The sequence below is a fragment of the Amblyraja radiata genome, chromosome 19, assembly GCF_010909765.2.
Source record: "Amblyraja radiata isolate CabotCenter1 chromosome 19, sAmbRad1.1.pri, whole genome shotgun sequence".
NCBI lineage: Eukaryota > Metazoa > Chordata > Chondrichthyes > Rajiformes > Rajidae > Amblyraja > Amblyraja radiata.
Window position 1 is genome coordinate 38507026 of NC_045974.1, and position 23402 is coordinate 38530427.

The following is a 23402-nucleotide window of genomic DNA, read 5'->3' on the forward strand; positions in this document are numbered from 1 at the left end:
GAGTACTTAAATCAGGCGCGGGGCTTTCTTTCACAAAGGCCCAGGACCGTTGGAGCGAGTGGAGGAGGGTCAGGGCAGTGACCAAAATCCGTAACGTTCCACACTCCATAGGGAGGGTTCTGGTGGAAGTCGCTGATTGGTGGAGGCGGACTAGAGGAAGCAGCTGATTGGGTGCAACCTCAGGTTAGCATTTCTGCTTTCTGGTTAAAGGTACAGTGCATTAGTAAAGGTACAGAGAGCTAAAGGTACAGTGGGCTAAAGGTACAGTGGGCTAAAGGTACAGTGCTTTAGTAAAGGTACAGTGAGCTAAAGGTACAGTGCTTTAGTAAAGATACAGTGAGCTAAGGGTACAGTGGGCTAAAGGTACAGTGCTTTTTGTTTATATAATAAAGGTGCAGTTTAAAGGGCAAGAGGGAGCAGCTGTTTGTGAGTCAGATACCTGCTGATTTCTCCCAGCAGTTTCTATTGTATTATACTGGTATCGGATCCAGGGTAAGGCGAGAGAATGACAGTCAGAGCAGTGTACTGTTCTGGATGTCAGATGTGGGAGGTCATGGTGTCGGATAGCCCTCCAGACGTCCACATCTGCACCAGGTACAGAGAGACGGGGCTCCTAAGGGACCGTATTAGGATCCTGGAGCAGCAGCTCGATGACCTCTGTCTGGTCAGGGAGAGTGAGGAGGTCATAGAGGGGAGTTATAGGGAGGTGGTCACTCCAAAACCATGGGAGAGAGACATGTGGGTCACGCTAAGGAAGGGCAAGGGGCAGAGGCAGGAACGAGGGAGTACTCCAATGTCGGTACACCTTGCAATTAAGTACTCCTGTTTGAGTACGGATGGGGGTGACAGCCTACCCGGGGGTAGCGACAGCAGACGGGCCTCCAGCACAGAGACCGGCCCTGTTGCTCCGAAAGGTAGGGAAAAAAAGAAGAGGGCAATAGTAATTGGGGACTCTATTGTTAGGGGGTCGGATAGGCGATTCTGTGGATGCAGTCGGGAGACCAGGATGGTGGTCTGCCTCCCTGGTGCCAAGGTCTCGGACGTGTCTCAACGCATCCAAGATATCCTGAAATCAGAGGGAGAGGAGCCTGAGGTCGTGGTACATATAGGTACCAATGACATAGGTAAAAAAAGGGAAGAGGTCCTGAAGGGAGGATTTGGGGAGTTGGGAGGAGAGTTAAGGAAAAGGACCAAAAAGGTAACAATCTCAGGATTACTGCCTGTGCCACGCGACAGTGAGAGTAGGAATGGAGCGAGGTGGAGGATAAATGCGTGGCTGAAAGACTGGTGCAGAGGGCAGGGATTCAAGTTTCTGGATCATTGGGACTTCTTTTGGGGAAGGTGGGACCTGTACAGAAAGGATGGGTTGCACTTGAACCCGAGGGGGACCAATATCCTGGCGGGGAAATTTGCAAAGGCCACTGGGGAGACTTTAAACTAGAATGGTTGGGGCGAGGGACTCAAATAGAGAAAGCTAGTAGACAGAATGGGAGGCAGGAAGCAGAAAAGGGAAGCACTCGGACACAAGAGGAGAAAGAAATAGGAATAGTGCCGGAGGATTGGCGTACTGCGCATGTTGTTCCATTGTTTAAAAAGGGTTCTAAGAGTAAACCTAGCAATTATAGACCTGTTAGTTTGACTTCAGTGGTGGGCAAATTAATGGAAATGATACTTAGAGATAATATATATAAGCATCTGGATAAACAGGGTCTGATTAGGAACAGTCAACATGGATTTGTGCCTGGAAGGTCATGTTTGACTAATCTTCTTGAATTTTTTGAAGAGGTTACTAGGGAAATTGACGAGGGTAAAGCAGTGGATGTTGTCTATATGGACTTTAGTAAGGCCTTTGACAAGGTTCCTCATGGAAGGTTGGTTAAGAAGGTTCAACTGTTGGGTATAAATGCAGGAATAGCAAGATGGATTCAACAGTGGCTGAATGGGAGAAGCCAGAGGGTAATGGTGGATGGCTGTTTGTCGGGTTGGAGGCAGGTGACTAGTGGGGTGCCTCAGGGATCTGTGTTGGGTCCTTTGTTGTTTGTCATGTACATCAATGATCTGGATGAAGGGGTGGTAAATTGGATTAGTAAGTATGCAGATGATACCAAGATAGGGGGTGTTGTGGATAATGAAGAGGATTTCCAAAGTCTACAGAGTGATTTAGGCCATTTGGAAAAATGGGCTGAAAGATGGCAGATGGAGTTTAATGCTGATAAATGTGAGGTGCTACACCTTGGCAGGACAAATCAAAATAGGACGTACATGGTAAATGGTAGGGAATTGAAGAATACAGTTGAACAGAGGGATCTGGGAATAGCCGTGCATAGTTCCTTGAAGGTGGAATCTCATATAGATAGGGTGGTAAAGAAAGCTTTTGGTATGCTAGCCTTTATAAATCAGAGCATTGAGTATAGAAGCTGGGATGTAATGTTAAAATTGTACAAGGCATTGGTGAGACCAAATCTGGAGTATGGTGTACAATTTTGGTCGCCCAATTATAGGAAGGATGTCAACAAAATAGAGAGAGTACAGAGGAGATTTACTAGAATGTTGCCTGGGTTTCAACAACTACGTTACAGAGATAGGTTGAATAAGTTAGGTCTTTATTCTCTGGAGCGCAGAATGTTAAGGGGGGACGATAGAGGTCTTTAAAATGATGAGAGGGATAGACAGAGTTGATGTGGACAAGCTTTTCCCTTTGAGAATAGGGAAGATTCAAACAAGAGGACATGACTTCAGAATTAAGGGACAGAAGTTTAGGGGTAACATGAGGGGGAACTTCTTTACTCAGAGAGTGGTAGCGGTGTGGAATGAGCTTCCAGTGGAAGTGGTGGCGGCAGGTTCGTTGGTATCATTTAAAAATAAATTAGATAGGCATATGGATGAGAAGGGAATGAAGGGTTATGGTATGAGTGCAGGCAGGTGGGACTAAGGGAAAAAAGTTGTTCGGCACGGACTTGTAGGGTCGAGATGGCCTGTTTCCGTGCTGTAATTGGTATGTGGTTATATGGTTATATGATTATATATATCACAAGCATACTCACCCTGGCAACATCCCACTTGTCACAGGCCTCCAGCCAGAATAACAACTATCCACCATTATATTGAATGTGAAATATACCACCCTACACATCTGTGATATATCAAATAGCTTGAAAATTCTAGAGAATGGGGAATTACATTCACCAATTTTCACAAAAGGAACAATTTGACAAGAGGATAATCAATTTTACTGATATTAGCCAAGATACCAAGGAGATTATTCTCTTGTGACCCCCCCCCCCCCACGCAAAGACGAGGCCAAAAATTAGTTATGTCCTGATTCACATCTGCAGCAGACGGTACCATTGAGAATGTAACTCTTCCTAGGTGTTGCCGTGAGGTTTCTAGTCTTGAACATAAAACCCCATCAGTCAACACAAGTGCTATAACTTGAACCAGGGCTTAGAGTTTGACATTTCTGTGCCTGCCTATTAAGAACACAATAGGGTTTTATACCTGGGCCAAGCAACTGACGCAAACAAAGTTTTAGGGCCAGTTACTTTTTGAAGTAACTACAGTATATCTGAAAGTTTCTGGAGACTCACACTACAGATTTTTAGCTATGCATCTCTCAAAATTCTGGGAATGAGGGAGAACCATTCATTCAGATAAGTGACTACGTGCTTTGCTTAGCAGGAAACTGGGCACCAGGGATAGATGTCTGAAGAAATGTCTCGACCTGAAACGTCACCTATATCTTCTCTCCAGAGAAGCTGCCTGTCCCACTGAGTTCCAGCATTTTGTGTCTAACCAGGGATAAACAATGTGCAAAGAAATAGAAATGGCCCCTTATGATCTTTTTGAAGTAACTACAGTATATCTCACAATTGCCAGTCCAGGGCTAATGATGGTTTACTTTAACTTAAATTCTTGTATTTGGTTCTCAATGGACCGACCTTGTGGATGGAAATGTCTCTGATTTTCCCCCCAATTTTAAGTGGGTGTAGTTGCTATCTTCTAGTTTTTTCCACTACAAAAGCACCGTCTAAAACAATGTTGGACCAATGTAGCTTGCAACAAATTATTTATTTCTGGGCACTGGTTCAATGTTCCAGAGAAACTAGGCTGAGCCGTCTGGATAGCTTTTCCAAGCCGATAATCACTCCAAAAGGCATTGCAGGGGATAACCAAGTTCTAATTTCCAGCCCATTGAGATTAAGTTCCAAGTATTTAAACTTGCTTTGACCCATTAACTTTAAGAAAAGCTTTTGGTCTCTCTCTATAATATTAATAACCTAATCTGAAATGATTAAAGTGCTAAAAAGAGGTCAGATCAATAATAACCCACCAAAACAAAGGTAACATTTTGAGACCAAGATGCAATGTCATGCAGTACTGCAAAACCTGGCGCCTAAAACCAAGCCCAGCAAAAACGGTCTCCAGTGTGTTCCACCTCCATAATGCAGAAGCCACAAGAGAACCAAACATCTATCTGAGCAGGACCAAACTGAAGTATGCCCCCACTCCAACCTACCTCGGAGTGACCCTTGACAGGACCCTATCCTTCAAGGAACATCTTAAAAGAACAGCAGCTAAGGTGAAGTCCAGAAACAATCTCCTCAGTAAGCTTGCTGGCTCAAAGTGGGGGGCAGCAGCCCCCACACTGCGCATTTCAGCACTAGCCCTTGCATTTTCTTCAGCCGAATATTGTGCCCCTGTTTGGTCCAGGTCATCCCACACACACCATGTGGATACCCAATTGAACTCAACAATGAGGATCATCACAGGAACAATCCGCTCAACACCACTCCCCTGGCTCCCTGTCCTATCCAACATAGCCCCTCCACACATCCGGCGAGTAGTCCTCACTCAAAGGATGCTCCAAAAGACCAAAAACTCCCCTCATCTGCCAATTCACATGGACATCTTCAACCCACCCACTGCTCGACTTCCATCTAGACGACCAATTTGGAAGAACCCACCACCAGCTGATTTCACCATCCAATCAGCTTGGAAAAGGGAATGGGAGTCCAAGGACGTCCCAAATAAACATCTGGTGTCAGACCCCACCCTACCGGTCCCTGGCACCAATCTCCCAAGGCAGCAGTGGACGACGCTGAATAGATTCAGGACTGGACATGGCCCCTGCTTGGCCAGCCTTCACAAATGGGGCAGCAGTCCAACCCCATGGTGTGCTTGTGGAGAGCAGCAAACAATGCAACACATCATTGAAGCATGCCCTCAACAAAGACTCAAAGGAGGACTTGTCACCCTTCATACAGCAGATCAAGAGGCAACTGCTTGGCTAAAGGACTTTGCATTCGCTAAATAAAATAAATGGGGATGCCTAAAATGAACCAATTCTTGTGTCTATTTAAATGCTTTGCCTTCAATTCCAACAAGTTCATTTTCCACTGGAAGGTTTAGTCACAGGAGCAGCATTTGATGCATACCCAATGTTATAAGCATCCACTGTTTTAAAAAAATCGTATTCTCCTTTATTCAACAGAACAGAAACATCAGTGGCAAATCTCCCAACAGAATATCAGGGTCATCGCCATTTAATTTAACTCTTCATACCTTAAGTCACTGACGGAACTATTATTTAAAACTCTATTTCCTCTTCTTTCAAAACATTTCCATGTTTTGCAAAGAATTCCTCCATTCCCATTTCTAGCCAACATTTCTAGCTATGGGAAATTTACCACAACTTTATTGCCACGTTACAGTTGTCCTAACCGTTTATATTTTTACTGCTGATGATCACAAAGAAGTCCTGTTATTGGTGAACAGTGCAGCAAAATTGTTGCAGCCAAAATGAAATGGCACTCAAAATTTATACCACTAAAAATTGTACACATAGGAATTAAATTATCTGGAGATCTTTCTTACATTTTCTTTGCCAACGTTAATGATTCCTAAAGTACATTGTTTAAGTGCACAAAAGCTGAGATCCAAATTACAAATAAAGTCAACATGTTTATTACTTTCTTTAACAGAAAGTAACTCTTGAATCTAATGAGATGCAGACATTTATTTCTAGCAAAAATATTCTGAACAATATTACCGCTTCTCCAGCAGAATTAGGTAGTGAGTCCTACTATCCTTAGCATGCTTAAACAAAGTCACATTAGTGAGAGCAAAGGTTAGTTCAATTTAATTACTACAGCACTTTGTGTCTTTTTTTTGTGGAAAGCAGCACCTGCAGTTCCTCGTGTTTAAGTTTCAATTCAAGTTAGCTTTGGAAAGATGGGAGGAAAAAGTTTAGGATGTTTTCTTGGTTGGTGAAATGGGTTGGGTACAATCCATCAAGGTCTTTGAAAGAGCTGGTTTAACCGACTAACGTTCCAAGCTGTATGTGTGCTGTTTCACCCCGTACATTTTATTGAGTTCACAAGCAACAGGTCAACTACCCACTTCATTAGTAACCAAGCCCGCACATTTGAATCTTTCAGTAGTGAGATGACAATTGATTGACCTGTGGTGCAACAAGCCCCATTTTCTTCATTGGCGCACGGCACACTATGCGTTGTTAAACATGGACGTGGTTAACGACAACAACGTTTTACCCATTGTTCTAAGTTTCTAGTGACTGCATGTGTCAACAACTCCCAGGCTGGTTGCTAGGTGGGGGTGAAACCTGCGCAGTTTCATAGAAATAAATTTAATGGCACCAGAATTATATATTAGCCAAAAGATCGGAGGCCAAGGAACACACGGCAGCTTGTCGACTGCTTGAGCAAAGTGGAGGAAGGTTAAAGAAGATGGATGATTGAACAACAGGAAAACCAGAGAACCAAATTCCAATGGCAATGAATTATATTTTGGAAAAAAATGCCAATTTGGTAAATAATGAAAGCAAAACTAAAGGAAAATATTAACTTGTTACTGTGATGAAGCATTATAATTGTGATAAAAAAATAAGTTGGTGGAATTCAATGGGAGTATGGGCAAAGAAATGGCAAATAGAATACTGAATAGCAAAGTGTCCCGTCATACACTTTGGTAGAAGAAGGAACACATAGATCATTTTCTAAATGGGGAGCGGATTCCTTCTCTCCAGAGATGCTGCCTGTCCCGCTGAGTTACTCCAGCTTTTTGTGTCTATCTTCAGTTTAAACCAGCATCTGCAGTTCCTTCCTACATACAGTATATATATATATATTTTGAGAGGACTAGAATATAAAAAGCAGTGATGTAATGCTGAATCTTTTTAAGGCATTGGTGAGAGCACATTTGGAATATTGTGAGCAGTTTTGTGCCCCATCTCTGAGGAAGGGTGTACAGGCCATGGAGAGTGTCCAGGGGAGGCTTATGATATCGGGGGTGATTGGGTTAACGTATGAGGAGCATTTGATGGCTTTGGGGTTTAGAAGAATGAGGGGGATCTCATTGAAACCTTCTGAATAAATAAAAGCCTAGATAGAGTGATGTGGAGAGAATGCTTCCAGTAGTGGGAGAGTCTAGGCCCAGAGCGCACAGCCTCAGAATACAGGACATACCTTTGGAATAGAGATGAGCAGGGATTTCTTTAGCCAGAGGATGGTGAAACTGTGGAATTCATTGCCACAGACAGCCGTGGAGGCCAAGTCATTGGGTATTTTTAAAGCGGAGATTGTTAGGTTCTTGATTAGTAAGGGTGTCAAAGGATACAGGCAGAAGGCAGGAGAATGGGGTTGTAAGGGAAAAATAGATCAACCATGATCGAATTGTGGTTAGACACAAAAAGCTGGAGTAACTCAACGGGGCAGGCAGCATCTCTGGAGAGAAGGAATGGGTGACGTTTCAGGTCAAGACCCTTCTTCAGAAGAATGGTGGAGCAGACTCATTGGCCTAATTCTGCTCTGATGTCTTATGATCTTATTTTGATCTTAAATACATACTTTAACACCTGCAAGTAAAGACAAGTTAACTCTGTAATCTTCAATGATTAGCTTTAAATATTTCAACTCATTTGCACTTATTTCACATGCAATGATAAACATCACTGGAAAAGCTCGCGTAGAATGCTGTTGTAAGAAAGCAATACTGGAATGTTTTTTATTTGCTAATTCAAGAACAATATGCCCTTTCCCCCTCAGGGTTTGCATTTGTACATTTTTCTGAAAAGGCGCCCTTACCTTCCACTTGGACAAAGGTGACTCTTAACTTTCATATTCATTTCTGTCCATTAATTGCTAGAATTTGCGAGTTTACGTTTTTAAATTAATGTATTTATGAACTTTGAACATTCCGAAAGCCATTCACAGCTATTCCTCTAATGAGTGGCCTTTCTTGTAGCTTGACAGGTACCGACCAACATAGGTGCAGCACCTCATATAGACCACTTGGGCAGGTTGCACCTGAGCGGCATGAACATTGACTTCTCCAATTTCCGGTAGCCCTTGCTGTCTCCTCCCCTTCTCAGCTCTCCCTCAGCCTTCTGGCTCCTCCTCTTCCTTTCTCCTTTCTTCTCCCCCCCCCCCCCCTCCCCCCCCCCTACATCAGTCTGAAGAAGGATAGAAGGATTTCGGCCCGAAACATTGGTTATTTCCTTCGCTCCATAGATGCTGCTGCACCTGCTGAGTTTCTCCAGCACTTTTGTCTACCATAGGTTTAACAACCTTCTGTTAATCTAGCAAGATCTCCATTGTGACATTGCGCTCTCCACACAGATCAGAATGACAATGTAATTTTCCAGTCCTTTGCCCACTGGCAATTTAGTTAGCATGTATAGACTGGAGGGAGGCACATCAATGTCCTCTGTTGGCCAAGAACTCATATTAAAATGAATGCAGTGGGAAGGAACTGCAGATGCTGGCTTACATTGAAGATAGACACAAAATGCTGGAGTATCTCTGTGGGACAGGCAGCATCTCTGGAGAGAAGAAATGGGTGACGTTTCAGGAAGAGACCCTTCTTCAAACTTTGAAGAAGGGTCTCGACCTGAAACATCACTCATTCCTTCTCTCCAGAGATGCTGCCTGCCCCACTGAGTTACTCCAGCATTTTGTGTTTAAAATAAATGCACACTTTCTTGTGATAACCAACTATGAGGCATGCATAACAAACAGGATGAATGGCAGCAACATTCATTTGTAAATAGTTCCAGAAGTACATTCCATCTTAGTATCTGAAATGGCATTAAATTAATTAAAGGTAGACAAAAAAGCTGGAGAAACTCAGCGGGTGAGGCAGCATCAATGGAATGAAGGAATAGGCGACATTTCGGGTCCAGACCCTTCTTCAGACTGATGTTTCTCCAGCTTTTTTGTCTACCTTCGATTTTTCCAGCGTCTGCAGTTCTTTCTTAAATTAATTCATGTCTGTTTCTCGATGCTGCTGTCTATTTCCTGCTCCCTAACGTTCATCTCCACTTTAGAATAGGGATAGCTTGGTCTTGCTTCTAAACACACTCGACACACATTCTCTCTCTCTACTGATTTCCTGATTACTAAGTGCAGGATTGGGGTGTTATTAATTATGTTTTCTAAACTCCACACTAAAGGGAAATTCCTGCCCATAACACCCCACCCTCTTCAAATGTCTTTTACATCATCCTCTATTGTAAATGGCGGTAGATTTATTGTGCATTCTCCAACTGGCCAGCTTCTTTGATTTTACAAATGTTTTGCAATCAACAATTTTAGAAATAGAACAATGAAGAGTACAGAACCGGAATAGACCCTTCAGCCCACAATGTATGTGCCCAGCATGATGCCAAGTTAAACTAAGTTCCTCTGACTGCACGTGATCCATATCCCTCCATTCTCTGTGTATTCATCTACCTATCCAAATGCCTCTTGAATGCTAGTATTGGATCCAAGTTAAAATTAATTTTAATTTGTTGGAAAATCTACAATGAATACAAATCAATTTACTAGTCTAAAGAGTGAACAATCAAAACCTAGAAGGTCATATCGTAGTTAATTTTTGTTTAAATATTTTAAAAGGTTATATTTTACTTTTTTACCTATCCTTTCTAACTTTGCTTTCCATCACATCCAATTTCTTTTGCTCTCTTTCTCTTTGTGGCACAAGTAAATACATATCAAATGAGAATGAATGAAGCATTTTTTACTAATATTTAGTGAGATATTGGCTTATGTTCTCAATTTAAGATACAGGTCCACTTCATTCTGAGGCATTACTACCTAAATAGGTACCGAAATAGGAGAGACGAGTTTCGAGAGATGCCAAGTGAAAAGTATTTTACATAAGAATCTTTTAGGATTTGTTCCGAGATAAATTTGACTGGAATGCTTTTTCCAATGAAACTTACTTCCACTTGCACCTGCTCACAGAGATGGTCCTTAATCTATGTTTTAAAAATCTAACACTCTTGAAATGAGGGTGAAACCATTTCAGCAGATGGTGAACAAGAGGAAGATATTCAATGGTAAAATCATGACAGAATGTTCTCTGTTTGCTCCAAGTGTGTAGCATTAATTTAGGAATAAAGCTTACATTGACACAGAGACTGAAGTATTTCCTCCAGAAAATATAAATATCTGAACCAAAATGATTTGCATGTATTTCTCTCTATAGAATGAACTGATAATTGCCCAAGACCTCTCCCACCCCAACCTGATATTCTATTGATAAGATGCTTGGTTAAAACTTAAAACACTTCGTACTAAATTGGTTTACAAAATGCTTCAAGGTTTTTAAAAGAAAGTGTAGAAAAAGCATAGAAGTTATGCTACTATGAACTGCACACTTTTTTTTAACTGAATGGCCTTAAAATTAATCCAGGATTACTCAAATATACCATTCAAAGGGAAGTAACATCCCTTGCTTCTGATTTTGCAACCTTCAGCACGGTATCAGTTTGCACTGAAACTTGAATATCCAAATGGGATTAAACATAAAAGAAAACTAGAAATAAATACCCTGGATTAGTTGAACTGATTACTACTGTGAGAAAAGGCCACATTGCTGACAGTGACCTTATCCTCCTCCGCATGATGCCAGTTGTGTTTAATCGTGTCTCAGGAAGACTAGCTGTTCACACCGTATTTATCCTTTTGCTACCGAAACAGGTGTTTGATTATGGAGAGGACAAGTACGAAACCACTCACTCTGCCAGTCCATACCACTTCCTCTGTGGGGAGAGAGAATCAACCTGACACAGTAAATCAGCAAAAGCAAAATGAAATAGCGACCTCTGTGCCTTTGTTGTCAGAGGAAGCTTTCAACATACTAACTGCAGTATAAAATATAGCATTGATTTCCAGTCATGAGAAACAAAGCAATTTTTCATATACACTCAAAACGCTTGATCCAAATCACTTAGATCATAATTATAACTATAAATGATTTTAAAATGCATTAATTGATGTATTTATATACTACTGTCGCAATTCTCTATGGAAGATTGATTGCAATGTAAGTGCAAGGGTAGTTACAGCAATCATCCATCAGAAAAAACGGCTAAATATGTGATTTGTCTACAAACCAGGAAACAAATAATCACAACAGACAATAGACTCAACCCCACCCCACCCCATAACGAAATCAATACTACAATTGTTAGCTACATATGCCCTTTTGGGTCAATTATAATAGCTACTAAATAGACAAATCCAGGTAGTTTAATTTTCCTCCAGTTCATTCGTCCCCCAATTTGTATAATTACTGTGTTCAGGCTTCTTACACATACATTTATTCTTTTACATAAAGCTACAATAAAGCTAGTTAATACTGCTCTAGGAAAGCCTGACACGGAATAACATTACCCGACATTCATACTTCATACTAGTTGTCACCTGCACAGGAATAGCTTCAAGTATCAAGAAGACTTATTTCCCAATGTTAGCATGGTTTCATCCTTCATAGATTCACTTGTTGAAAATAGTGAACCGGTCAACATTATTTACTCTCCTACAATTCTCATAGAGTCATAGAATGATACAGTGTGGAAACAGGCCCTTCGGCCCAACTTGCCCACATCGGCCAACATGTCCCAGCTACACTAGTCCCACCTGCCTGTGTTTGGTTCATAACCTTCCAAACTTGTCCTATCCATGTACCTGTTTCTTAAACGTTGGGATAGTCCCAGCCTCAACTACCTCCTTTGGCAACTTGTTTCATACACCCACCACCCTTTGTGTCAAAAAGTAACTCCTCAGATTCCTAGTAAATCTTTTCCCGTTCACCTTGAACCTATGTCCTCTGGTCCTCGATTCACTTACTCTGGACAAGAGACTCAGTGCATTTGCCCGATCTATTCCTCTCATGATTTTATACAAGGACAGTATATTAATCTCTGATGTTAAATACTTTCCAATTAGCCAAAAATCTGTAGCCTCCCTTTGATCTGATATTTTGTTGGTTCTCATGCTTGATCAATGGTGTTTTATCATTAATGTTTTATTATTATTAATGTTTAGTGTTTTCTGAGTAATTCGTAATTGTCACTGTATGTCATGTGTTACTTGTGGGCAGAGCACCAAGGCAAATTCCTTGTATGTGAATACTTGGCCAATAAATTAAACTTACTTAAACTTAAACTTACTTACTCATTCACTTCCCCTCATCTGTGATAGAATGTGAGGTCATATCCAGCTGTCAAAGTGATTACCTGCACAAAGCTGCACGCTATACTTCCATCCAGTGCCGGAAGACTGGGGCGGTTGTGGCGGTAAACATTGATGGTGTACGTTGCTATAATAGCAGGTTTGGCTCGAGACTCATCCGATACCAGTATATGGATTCTGTTGTTTCCTAGGCCAAGAGGATAATTGGCGATGCTGAGATTAATCAAAAAGAAAACAAAAATGATTTGTGATTTTTTTTTTTACTGGTAATTGCAATCTCATCTAACATCAGAAAACTAACGATAGAATTATGAATGCAATTATTTTTGGTGGAGCTAAGCAACACCAAGACATTGATTGAGATAGTCTATTGTCCCCACCACCCACACCTAAATGTAGTAGAACGGGAAATTAGATGCACACAAAACACAGATACTATAATCACCATAGGTGGTATTAATTGATATATGGGCTTGGCACACAAAAGTGGTAGTAATGGTATGGAGGTAAAATTATGTGTCTTGTTGGAGAACAGGGATTGAAATATTACAAATTCATACAAAATGTCAAAAATTATATATTGTGAAACTAGGGTATTATTCTAAACAAAGCAAACTATAAAGGTATGAAACCACTAATACATTTTTTTAGTAATGAGCAATAGTTAAATAATTAGTAGATAATATGACAAATTTGTACCTCTTTAAAGTACAACAACACAAAATAAAATTTCGCCAACTGTGGCTGAGAAGCTCACGATAGAATTAGTTCAATAGGAAAGGCTATAACATTGCAGAATAGTGGAGAGTAATGCCCCTGTTCCACTTAGGAACCCTGAACGGAAACCTCTGGCGACTTTGCGCCCCACCCAAGGTTTCTGTGCGGTTCCCGGAGGTTCCCGGAGGTTTTTGTCAGTCTCACTACCTGCTTCCACTACCTGCAACCTCCAGCAAACACCTGCAACCTCCGGGAACTGCATGGAAACCTTGGGTGGGGTGCAAAGTCTCCAGAGGTTTCCGTTCAGGTTTCCTAAGTGGGACAGGGGCATAAGTCTGATAATTGAGAACATTTCAGAATTCGGCCAAGCAACAAAAAAGTTAACAAGGAAAGGGGAAATAGAATAACAGACTGAGGGAACAGCTATTATGTGATAGCCTGTCTTTTGCGATTAAGATAGGGGGAATCATATTAGTCAGTCAGGAGATGTTAGACCACTATTTTGTGACTGTCTTCTCAGTGTACAAAATGGAAAACATACAGATAGAATGAATGAGGAGATGAATGAAAATGCAATGGTTAAAAAAAAGAATAAATGATTTGGACTGAAAGGCAGTAGGTGTGCAGAACCTGCTGATATTAATAACTAAGGTTTTGACTGAGTTTGCTAGACCTCTGGCATTTGTGAATGTGCAGGTTGTCATCTTCCAAAATTTCATAGATTTGAGAACCCTTCGCATTGACTGGAACGGAGAGGTCATCACAGACCGCACAGTGAAACCACCGGGTTTTGGCCTCCATCACAAGCAATGGCTAACCTTGAACAGAATCGGCACCCTCCATGCAAGAACAGTCCATCACCTGCATAAGTGGGGATGACAGACAGCCCTGCTTGCGACTGCGGACATCCAGACCAGACCATCCTACACATTGTGAATGATGCTCACTGAGGCTTTTCCCTGGTGGCATCAAAGCCCATCCACCCAGAAACCGATGCTGCCCTGGCCTGGATGTCTACCCTTGATCTACAACTTTAGGCTGTGCATGCCATACGCCAGAAGAAGAAGATTGATTGGAAGGAATGGACCAGTCAGTAACATTCGCTGATGGACATCTCGCTCAGCTGGGAGATCCACAAGTTTCGGGCAGACCAAAGAGCATCTTTCACAGAGTTGATGACCGTCTAGCAGCACTTGATATGCGTCTCCAAACGTGTCCCTGGGAACAGTCCATAAATCAGAGAGTCCTCTGTCACAGAGCTGTTCAGGATAAACCGTGACAAGGACCCTTGCATCATTCTCCAGACTCTCTTCACAAATCCACACTCTGCTAAGAGATGGGCAACTGTCTCCATTGCAGCCGCCCAGAGGGCAGCGTGCGCTGGTAGTGAGGTTCCGATGGTGCAGGAAGGACCAGACGGGGAGGGCTCCTCTCACCGCCAGTCAAGCCAGGTCTTCGTGCTTGGTTGGTGAGTTCTGGCGATGAGGCATTTTGCCTGACAAGTTGGGCAGTCTGGTATGAGAGCCATGCTACAGGATCCATCGAGTCCTTTTCCTGCAGTGCCTGCAGGATGTTCCGTGCTAACCACTGCCTGATGGACACTTCCCAGGCTGCAGGAGTATGTGCTGAGAGACTACCTGAAGCCCGATGCAGCCAACACCAAGGCTCTGTGAGGATGGGTCGGGGTCACAGTCTAAAGCACTTTGCTGCTGAACATTGGGGGGCAGTTTGAGTTTGATGGGGACACAGACTCAAACAAGGGTAGGATATCACCCCAGAGGGCCACATGAGTAGCAAGGATGATTTATTTAAAGACAGGAGCATACTGAGTAAAACACTAATGAATGTACAGACACTGAGATTGTCGGAAGAGTTTTTAGCACAGTTTTTGTTTTGACTATATATTTTTTATTCTGAATAATGTTTTTTTGGAATAATAAATACTATTTTACCTGGATCCCTTTTTCTCATCTAAATGCACCTGACAGTGGCAATTGGCTGCCTCTGCTCTAATCTTTATTATCACCACATCAAAAGGGACTTCGGAATAGTACACTTTGTTTTTTGACGTGAAGGTTGGATTCAGTTTCAACTGCGGTCTGGTAAGGATGCGAGAGATATGTGTCAGAGTGTGTTTGGCTGCACAAAACAGAAAGGAAAAGGTAAACTAATTAACGTAGTTAAACAAGACGTTAAAGAACAATAGTTGGCAGCAATGTATCAGTTGATGCCCTTTAGTAACTCGATATTCAGGTCATAGCTTAACAATATCCATCAGTTACTGCTGAACAATAGCTCTGGCACTGACATCAGTATTTCAAAAAAAAAATTCTGTTAAGGGTCCAAGCCTGCTGCGAAAGTTGGAAAACGCCCTAAAAACCAGCAGACACCTGAATGCCTGAAGTCTTTGCAAAAGATAAACTGGAGAAGGAGTAGTATCATGGCTGATCTAACCTAGGTTTCATCACCACTTCCCCATTCACTTTGCCATTTAAATGTCTGTTAGTTTCCACCCTGAATATATTCAGTGACCCCCCCTCTCCAGTTATTCTTGATTAGTGCGGGTGTCAGGGGTTATGGGGAGAAGGGAAGAGAATCGGGTTAAGAGGGAGAAATAGATCAGCCATGATTGAATGGTAGAGCAGACTTGATGGGCTGAATGGCCTAATTCTGCTCCTATCACTTACAACCTTATCACCTTAAAGAGATTGTTTTAAGGTGATCCCTCTTCACAGCCTAACAATAAATCTATTATTACAGTAATGTTTCAGTGCTTTCTGCAGTTAACAACAATCCAACATATTTAGAAGTTCTACCATTTCTCAATTCCCTATTCACAATTCCCAGTCGTATCCTTCAAAGGAAAGTAAAACAGTATGGTGAGGCATCGGGGTAATGAAAATCTTACTTGCAGCGACATCAAAAATAGATGCAGGCAAACAATTCATATTTAAATGACGTAAAATTTCTAAATGAACGAAGACAGTAAAAAAAAAAGGCATTTAGTGCTAAATGCAATTAGAAGAAAAAAGGGAGGGTTAGCGTTGGGCAGGTTGGTTCAAGAATCTGATCATTGTAGGAAAGTAATGGTTCCTGAAGATAATGTGTGGGACTTCAGGCTTCTGTACATCCTGCCTGGTGGTAGGTGTAGGAGCAAAATGCAAAGGCCACGGAGAGTTGGGGTTTGAAGTAACAGGCGATTTATTAAACTGGTGTGCACCAGGAGGCCAGCCAAAGATGACCTGTCAACTGTGACATTGGTACGTTTGTTATATTCTCAGATGACAAGATTACTTAGAAACTTGATTAACAGTAACAGTCTTAATGGCACAATGGAATTCAGAAAGACTTAATTAGGTCACCAACAGAATGAAATGATTATTCACAAGTCCAAATTCGTTAACAGTAAATCCAAATCTCTGTTACAATGATGGGTGCACACATAATCAATGAAATGCCTGTTAGGCCTTGTCTGCGGTTTCCTGTCACCACATTAGCACAATCCACATCCCTATTTACTCATTATTAGCCCTTCACTATTGTTTACCCGACAACAGTAGCAATAAGAAGAGGGAACCTTGAGAGATACCGACTTCCTGAGGCAGCACCTAATGTAGATGCTTTCAATGGAGGGTGGGCTGTGCCTGTAATGGACGATTTCTTGCTCTTATTGACATTGAGCGAGAAGACTTTATTGTATATTTTTATATTATTTGCTACTGCACTCTCATAGTCTACCTCCTTTATTTTTATATTCTGGGCCACCTGTCATAGGCTTAATAAAATTTCCACCGATTCGGGAGATGTGTTCGTCCTGTTTAAAGATGGAACCATCACTTCCATTCCTTAAAAGGCGAATGACAGCCAAAGGAAATGCCCGGAGCAGGTGCTTCAGGCAGCAAGTCCCAAGGCCGTTAGACCACATTGGCACACATCACATCTGGAAGGGTGGTATCTGGACAGCAGATGCTGGTTTACAAAAAAAACCACAAAGTGCTGGAGATTCTCAGCGGCAGCACCTCTTTGGAGGACATGGGTAAGTGACGCTTCGGGTCAGAACCCTTCAGAGATTGAGGAAGGGTCCTGCCCTGAAATGTCCTCCAGAGATGCTGTTCTGACCCGCTGAGATACTCTAGCACGCTATGTTTTCTTTAGGGTAGAATATAACTCAGTGGGGAAGGAGAATGTTCCAGGCAAGGATTACCTGGATAGGGTTGTAATTTTGTTTTAATTTTATATTATTCCTTTTTGGAGACAGACAAGCCCTTTATCACAAATCTGGGTGTACGTACAATGGCCAGGAATCAGGAATAGCCCCCATCACCCACTCTCTGGCCACTCCCACACTCTCCATGTTGGAAATATGCCTGTATTAACCAGATACAAACCAGGCCCGTGGATTCTACGCACCTCTACATAAAGGTAAATGTTAAAATTCCTACCCTAGTGGCAAAGAAACATAGAAACATAGAAAATAGGTGCAGGAGTAGGCCATTCGGCCCTTCGACCCAGCACCCCCATTCAATATGATCATGGCTGATCATCCAAAATCAGTACCCCGTTCCTGCTTTTTCCCCATATCCTTGATGCGTTTAGCCCTAAGAGCTAAATCTAACTCTCTCTTGAAAACATCCAGTGAATTGGCCTCCACTGCCTTGTGTGGCAGAGAATTCCACAGATTCACAACTCTCTGGGTGAAAAGGCTTTTCCTCATCTCAGTCCTAAATGGCCTACCCCTTATTCTTGAACTGTGACCCCTGGTTTTGGACTCCCCCAACATCGGGAACATTTTTCCTGCATCTAGCCTGTCCAATCCCTTAAGAATGTTATATGTTTCTATAAGATGCCCTCTCATCCTTCTAAATTCTAGAGAATACAAGCCCAGTTGACCCATTCTTTCATCATATGTCTGTTACGAAAGGGGACATAACCCTTTCAGGGAAATAACCTGGTGAACCTATGCTGCACAATAGCAAGTATATCCTTCCTCAAATTAGGAGACCAAACCTGCACACAAAACTCCAGGTGTGGTCTCGGCAGAGCCCTGTACAACTGCAGTCGGACCTCCTTGCTCCTAAACTCAAATCCTCTTGCAATGAAGGCCAACATGGCATTAGCTTTCTTCACTGCCTGCTGTACCTGCATGCTTACTTTCAATGACTGATGTACAAAGACACACAGGTCTCGTTGTTCGACCCCTTTTCCTAATCTGACACCATTCAGATAATAATCAGATTTCCTGATCTTGCCACCAAAGTGGATAACCTCACATTTATCCACATTATACTGTATCTGCCATGCATCTGCCCACTCACCCAACCTATCCAAGTCACCCTGCAGCCTCATAGCATTCTCCACACTGCCACCCAGCTTTGTGTCTTCCGCAAACTTGCAGATGTTAATCTCATTAAAGGCTCAGGATTCAATTTCACTGCCTCCTAGTACAGCGCTGTTTTCATTATTCTGCGGCTTTTTAAGAACTGCTGTATTTTACCACTGGCATCAACTAAACTTGCTGGCTCTGTGTTTTGTATATAGTGTGCCTCTTCCCCTTGAGACATTTGGTTACTTTCACAGAAGTGAATAATGGATTTGTTCTTTCTGTGGAGTAGTCTTGGAATATCCAGGTTATTTAATAATTTTTCAGCTGTGGAGACCAGTTTACCAGATTTTTCACCAACCTATCACGGCTAGTGCACAGTCATTCTAAAGTTAATAAATGAGACTGGCATAGAATCAAATGAAAATTTCAAATGAAAATGTTCCTGCCATTGTGTGCAGTTGATATGGATTATCACTGACCTGTTCTATACAGACTGCATGAATGGGATTATTGTAAAATATGCAATAAATATTTAATGTGTATCAGTCACCGATCAACATAACCATTTGTTAATTTATTGGACTCCAGCCTTTATGCAGCCAGAATGCCTTTTAGATTAGTAGTACAACAAAAAAACATTTCAAATTGCCAATGAAGTGCATCACAGATAATAAAATCATTTATAAGAATGCAATTTCATTGTAGTTCAGCATAAACTCCACAAACAATAAATGGGCAGTTTATGTCCGTCAACTGAATATTAAGAGTGGGTTATTGACATTTTACGGTGCAGTATCTGTTTTATCGTTTTCCTGTCTTGTTCCGGACAGTAGTGATCATGAGACATTGACAAAAGCAAAATATGCCATGTCATAGAGTCATACAGTTGTGGTAACAGGTCCTTCAGCCCAACTTGCCCACACCGGCCAACATGTCCCAGCTACACTAGTCCCACCGTTTGGTCCATATCCCTCCAAACCTGTCCTATCCATGTACTTGTCTAACTGTTTTGTAAACGTTGGGATAGTCCCTGCCTCAGCTATCTCCTCTGGCAGCTTGTTCCATACACCCACCACCCTATGTGTGAAAAAGATACCCCTCAGATTCCTATTAAATATTTTCCCCTTCATCTTAAACCTATATCCTCTGGTCCTCGATTCACCTACTCTGGGCAAAAGACTCTGTGCATCTACCTGATCTATTCCTCTCATGATTTTATACACTTCGATAAGATCATGTGATCTTATTCAGCTATGTGATGGGTTCAGTACGTGGCAACACAGTCAGAAGAATCTTTCAGTGAAGGGTTTGAAATGTAGATGAAGTGGTGTTGCAAACAGTGGCGGAGACTTTCCTGAACAAGAACGAATTCTCCACTGTCTGGAGATCAGCCAGAGAAAAGAAATGCCCATTCTTTTCAACCCTCAGGCAGGTGACCATGAACATAGAACCATAGAACATAGAAACATAGAACATAGGTGCAGGAATCGGCCATTTGGCCCTTCGAGCCAGCACCACCATTCAATATGAACGTCAATAGTCCACAGCCTCAGTACCTGGTACAAACGTCCCCAATATCATTGAGAAATGCCTCACAAGCTGAAATATCAGGCACCAAATGTTGAAACATTTACAGGCTCAGTTGCTCCATTGTTAAATGATTTGTCACACAAAGTAAGAAGGGCGTGATCAGCATTCTGGGAGCTTGGTAAATTCTAATGTTGCCAAATGATACTTTGATAGCGTGGAATGGAAAGAATTAACCTTCTCCCTCATGAAGAATGCATTGGGGTTCATGGCGGCAGTGGAATGAAATGTCATGAACATATTTGAGAGGTGTTACGTAGATATTTCAGGGCGGAAACATTAAGCTCTTGGAACTGGCCAGAAGGTTAGCAGAGCTTTTTCCTTACCAAGTATTTACTCAAAGAACACAGGAACAGGCCCTTTGGCCCACAATACCTGTGCCGAACATTATGCCAACACCAACCCCTATCTGCCTCCACATAATCCATATCCCTTCACTCCCTGCACATCAATGTTCCTATCCAGAATTCTTCTAAACGCAACTATTGTATCTGCCTCCACCATCACTCCTGGAAGCACCTTCCCGGCATTCACCATCCTCTGTAAGAACACTTACCCCACGCATCTCCTTTAAACTTTGCCCCGCTCACCATACACCTATGGCCTTGGTATTTGATTTTTCCATCCTGGGAAAAAGATTTTGATTGCCTGCCTCTCTGTCTATGTCTCTCCAGGTTTTATATATTCCTCTCAGGTCTTGGCCCAACCTCCGGCATTCCTGAAAAAACAATCCAAGTCTGTCTAACCTCTCCATGCAGTTAATATCCCCTAATCCCGGCATCATTCTGGTGAACCTCCTCTCCTTCCTTTGCAAAACCTCCACATCCTTCCTGAAACGGGGCAACCAATACCGCACGCTGGCTTGAAACTGACATCTGTTGTCTGAAAAAGGGTCTCGACCCGAAACCTCACCTATTCCTTTTCTTAAGAGATGCTGCCTGACCCACTGAGTTACCCCAGCCTTGTGTGCTGTCATCAATAGAATTTAGTTAATTCGCCTCCTCTTTCAGGAGATCATCATTTTATCTTAAACCACAATCACTGTTGGTTTATGATCTTTGCCTACTCCATTATTCATTACTGCAAAATATTTTTTGCTAAATCTTTTGTTATTGACCCTTGGAAAAGCTGTAGTATGGACAGTGCAAACAGAAAGCTCATTATAATGGAGATACTCTTCACAATCCTAAAGTCGCGGATAATGAGTTGGAACAGGAAAGGCTTGCTCAGCTATTAAATGGCAACAAAATATTACAGACACCCGCTGATATGCTTGTGTATATATTTACAGATCCACGCACAATTCACTGGTAGTGCCTGAAGAATATGACCTTCACAGGATATCCTTTTATAAAAAAGGATCATCCACTAATAACATGCTACAAGCTCCCCTTGACGATTGTAGTAAATATCAAACAACTTGCACCCTAACGGATGCCGGTAACGGATACTTTACTAAGTTAGATCAAAACCAGTAAATCTTCCAATAACTAGTCAGAGCAGCATAACAGATATATTACTATATAATAATGGTGTCCATTATTCAAGATTGTCCACTATAACCGAGCAATAGAGTATCACTAGATTAAGTAGGACCCGTTGGGTCCCAGTCACAGGGGAGGCCTGGTCCCCCAAAGCAACCCATTCCCCAATGCAATATTCCACCACTCACGAATTCTCACGAGTTTTCCCCTTGATTCAAACTCGGAGAATGTCCGTAGCGAGTCCGTAGGAGGCCGTAGCAGCTCGTAATGTCAGCCGTAGGTACTCGGGGCATCAGGTAAGTCGGGACGTTTTTTCAGCATGTTGAAAAATGTCCACGAGTTAAAAAAATAGCCCCGAGTACCTACGGCTGGCATTTCCGAGTTTGAATCAAGGGGCAAACTCGGTAGAATTCGTGAGTAACTCGGGAAAGTGGGACAGGGGCTTAAGTAAGACAGGTCCTGCCACATACAAAGCCACGCTGGTTATCCCAAATTAGCCCATTCTATTCCAAAAGTCACGTGGGAGAAAATCCTTAGCCAGCAAAGAGATTAATTTAACTGCATCAAATGTTGAAGGTACAGTAAATCAGGAGCCCCAAGCGTGCAAACTGACTTATATGGGATCCTTAAAGGGACATCGCGAGCTAAGCAGCTTTGTTTCACCATTCTTGACATACTTCTACCCAAATCTCACAAATGTAAAAACAAAAAGGTACATTCTCTGATGGTCAAGTATCACACACTGCCATTTTACTATATTCTGTTTTATGCTACTTTTAGGATTTACTTGCTGAAATTACATGGATTAAAAACATGTGGTAGAGGGCAAGGCGATAAGGACCTATTAATACAAATGTTCTGGGCCAACAATGGTGGAAATGTCAGTGTTTCCTCATCCCACATAATTGACAGCGCTTTCAGATTTACTGTACACGTACACCGTCATGTAGAAATGATTCATAATATGTTCGTGTCTTGACTCTTCAGAAAGATCAACAAGAACAGGGAGAAAACACAAGGAACTGCAGATGCTGGAAACTTGCGTAGAACACAAAATGCTGGAATAACTCAGCATGGAGAACATGGATAGGTGACGTTTTGGGTCAGGACACTTCTTCAGACTCATGGGGACACAAGCAGGGCATCTTGTTCTAAGTGTCTAACATTGGCAAACATTTCTTGCCAAAGAATTCTGTGTCAGGTCTAAGAGCTGCAACACTTGATTCTCTTCTTGGGGTCAAAGAAAGGGAATTCTAGCAAGATTCCCAGCCAAGAACTTATTAATATAAAATATTTTTCTGATTAGTTTTAACTTTTAAACTAAAAACCCCTTTCTAATCTGTGCAAGAATTTTGAATCTTTAACATTTCTAAGTTAAGCCATTCAAGTGTTTAGAGTTGAATGTTTTGTAAGTGCTCAAGAGTAATTACAACTGAGGGTCTTTTGTTTGAATTATATTTTAAATTCTTCACCCATATTAATTTGTATTCATTAATTTTCTGTTTAAGGAGTTTACAAATATTTTGAATGCTGCAGAAATATTCAGATTGGAACTTCTGGGTAAGTATGGGGATATGGCTTATTGAGTTATTAATACATTTTTCACATTTTATGAGCAGGAATTCCCCATGTGATGCCCATTAAGAACACGCAAGGCTCTTGCAAGACATGGGGCCGCAATGGAGGGACTCCTCCCAAAAGCTTCTGCAGGTCCCTTTGGTAGATGGCCAGAGGCAAATTCATTCCTTTCTTTAACAAAGGAGGTGTCAGGGCACATTTACAGCGCTTACT

General features: G+C 41.9%; 1 protein-coding gene across 2 annotated transcripts in view; it reads right to left on the reverse strand.

The window, feature by feature from the left end:
* Positions 1 to 23402, reverse strand: part of cped1 (cadherin like and PC-esterase domain containing 1) — a 235152-nt gene that overhangs the window by 110705 nt on the left and 101045 nt on the right. For both annotated transcript variants that reach the window (XM_033038290.1, XM_033038291.1), the window contains exons 14-15: positions 15170 to 15356; positions 12545 to 12713 (exon numbers count right to left, since the gene is read on the reverse strand). In XM_033038290.1, the coding sequence (XP_032894181.1) occupies positions 12545 to 12713; positions 15170 to 15356 (356 nt within the window). The remainder of the gene's footprint in view (positions 1 to 12544; positions 12714 to 15169; positions 15357 to 23402) is intronic.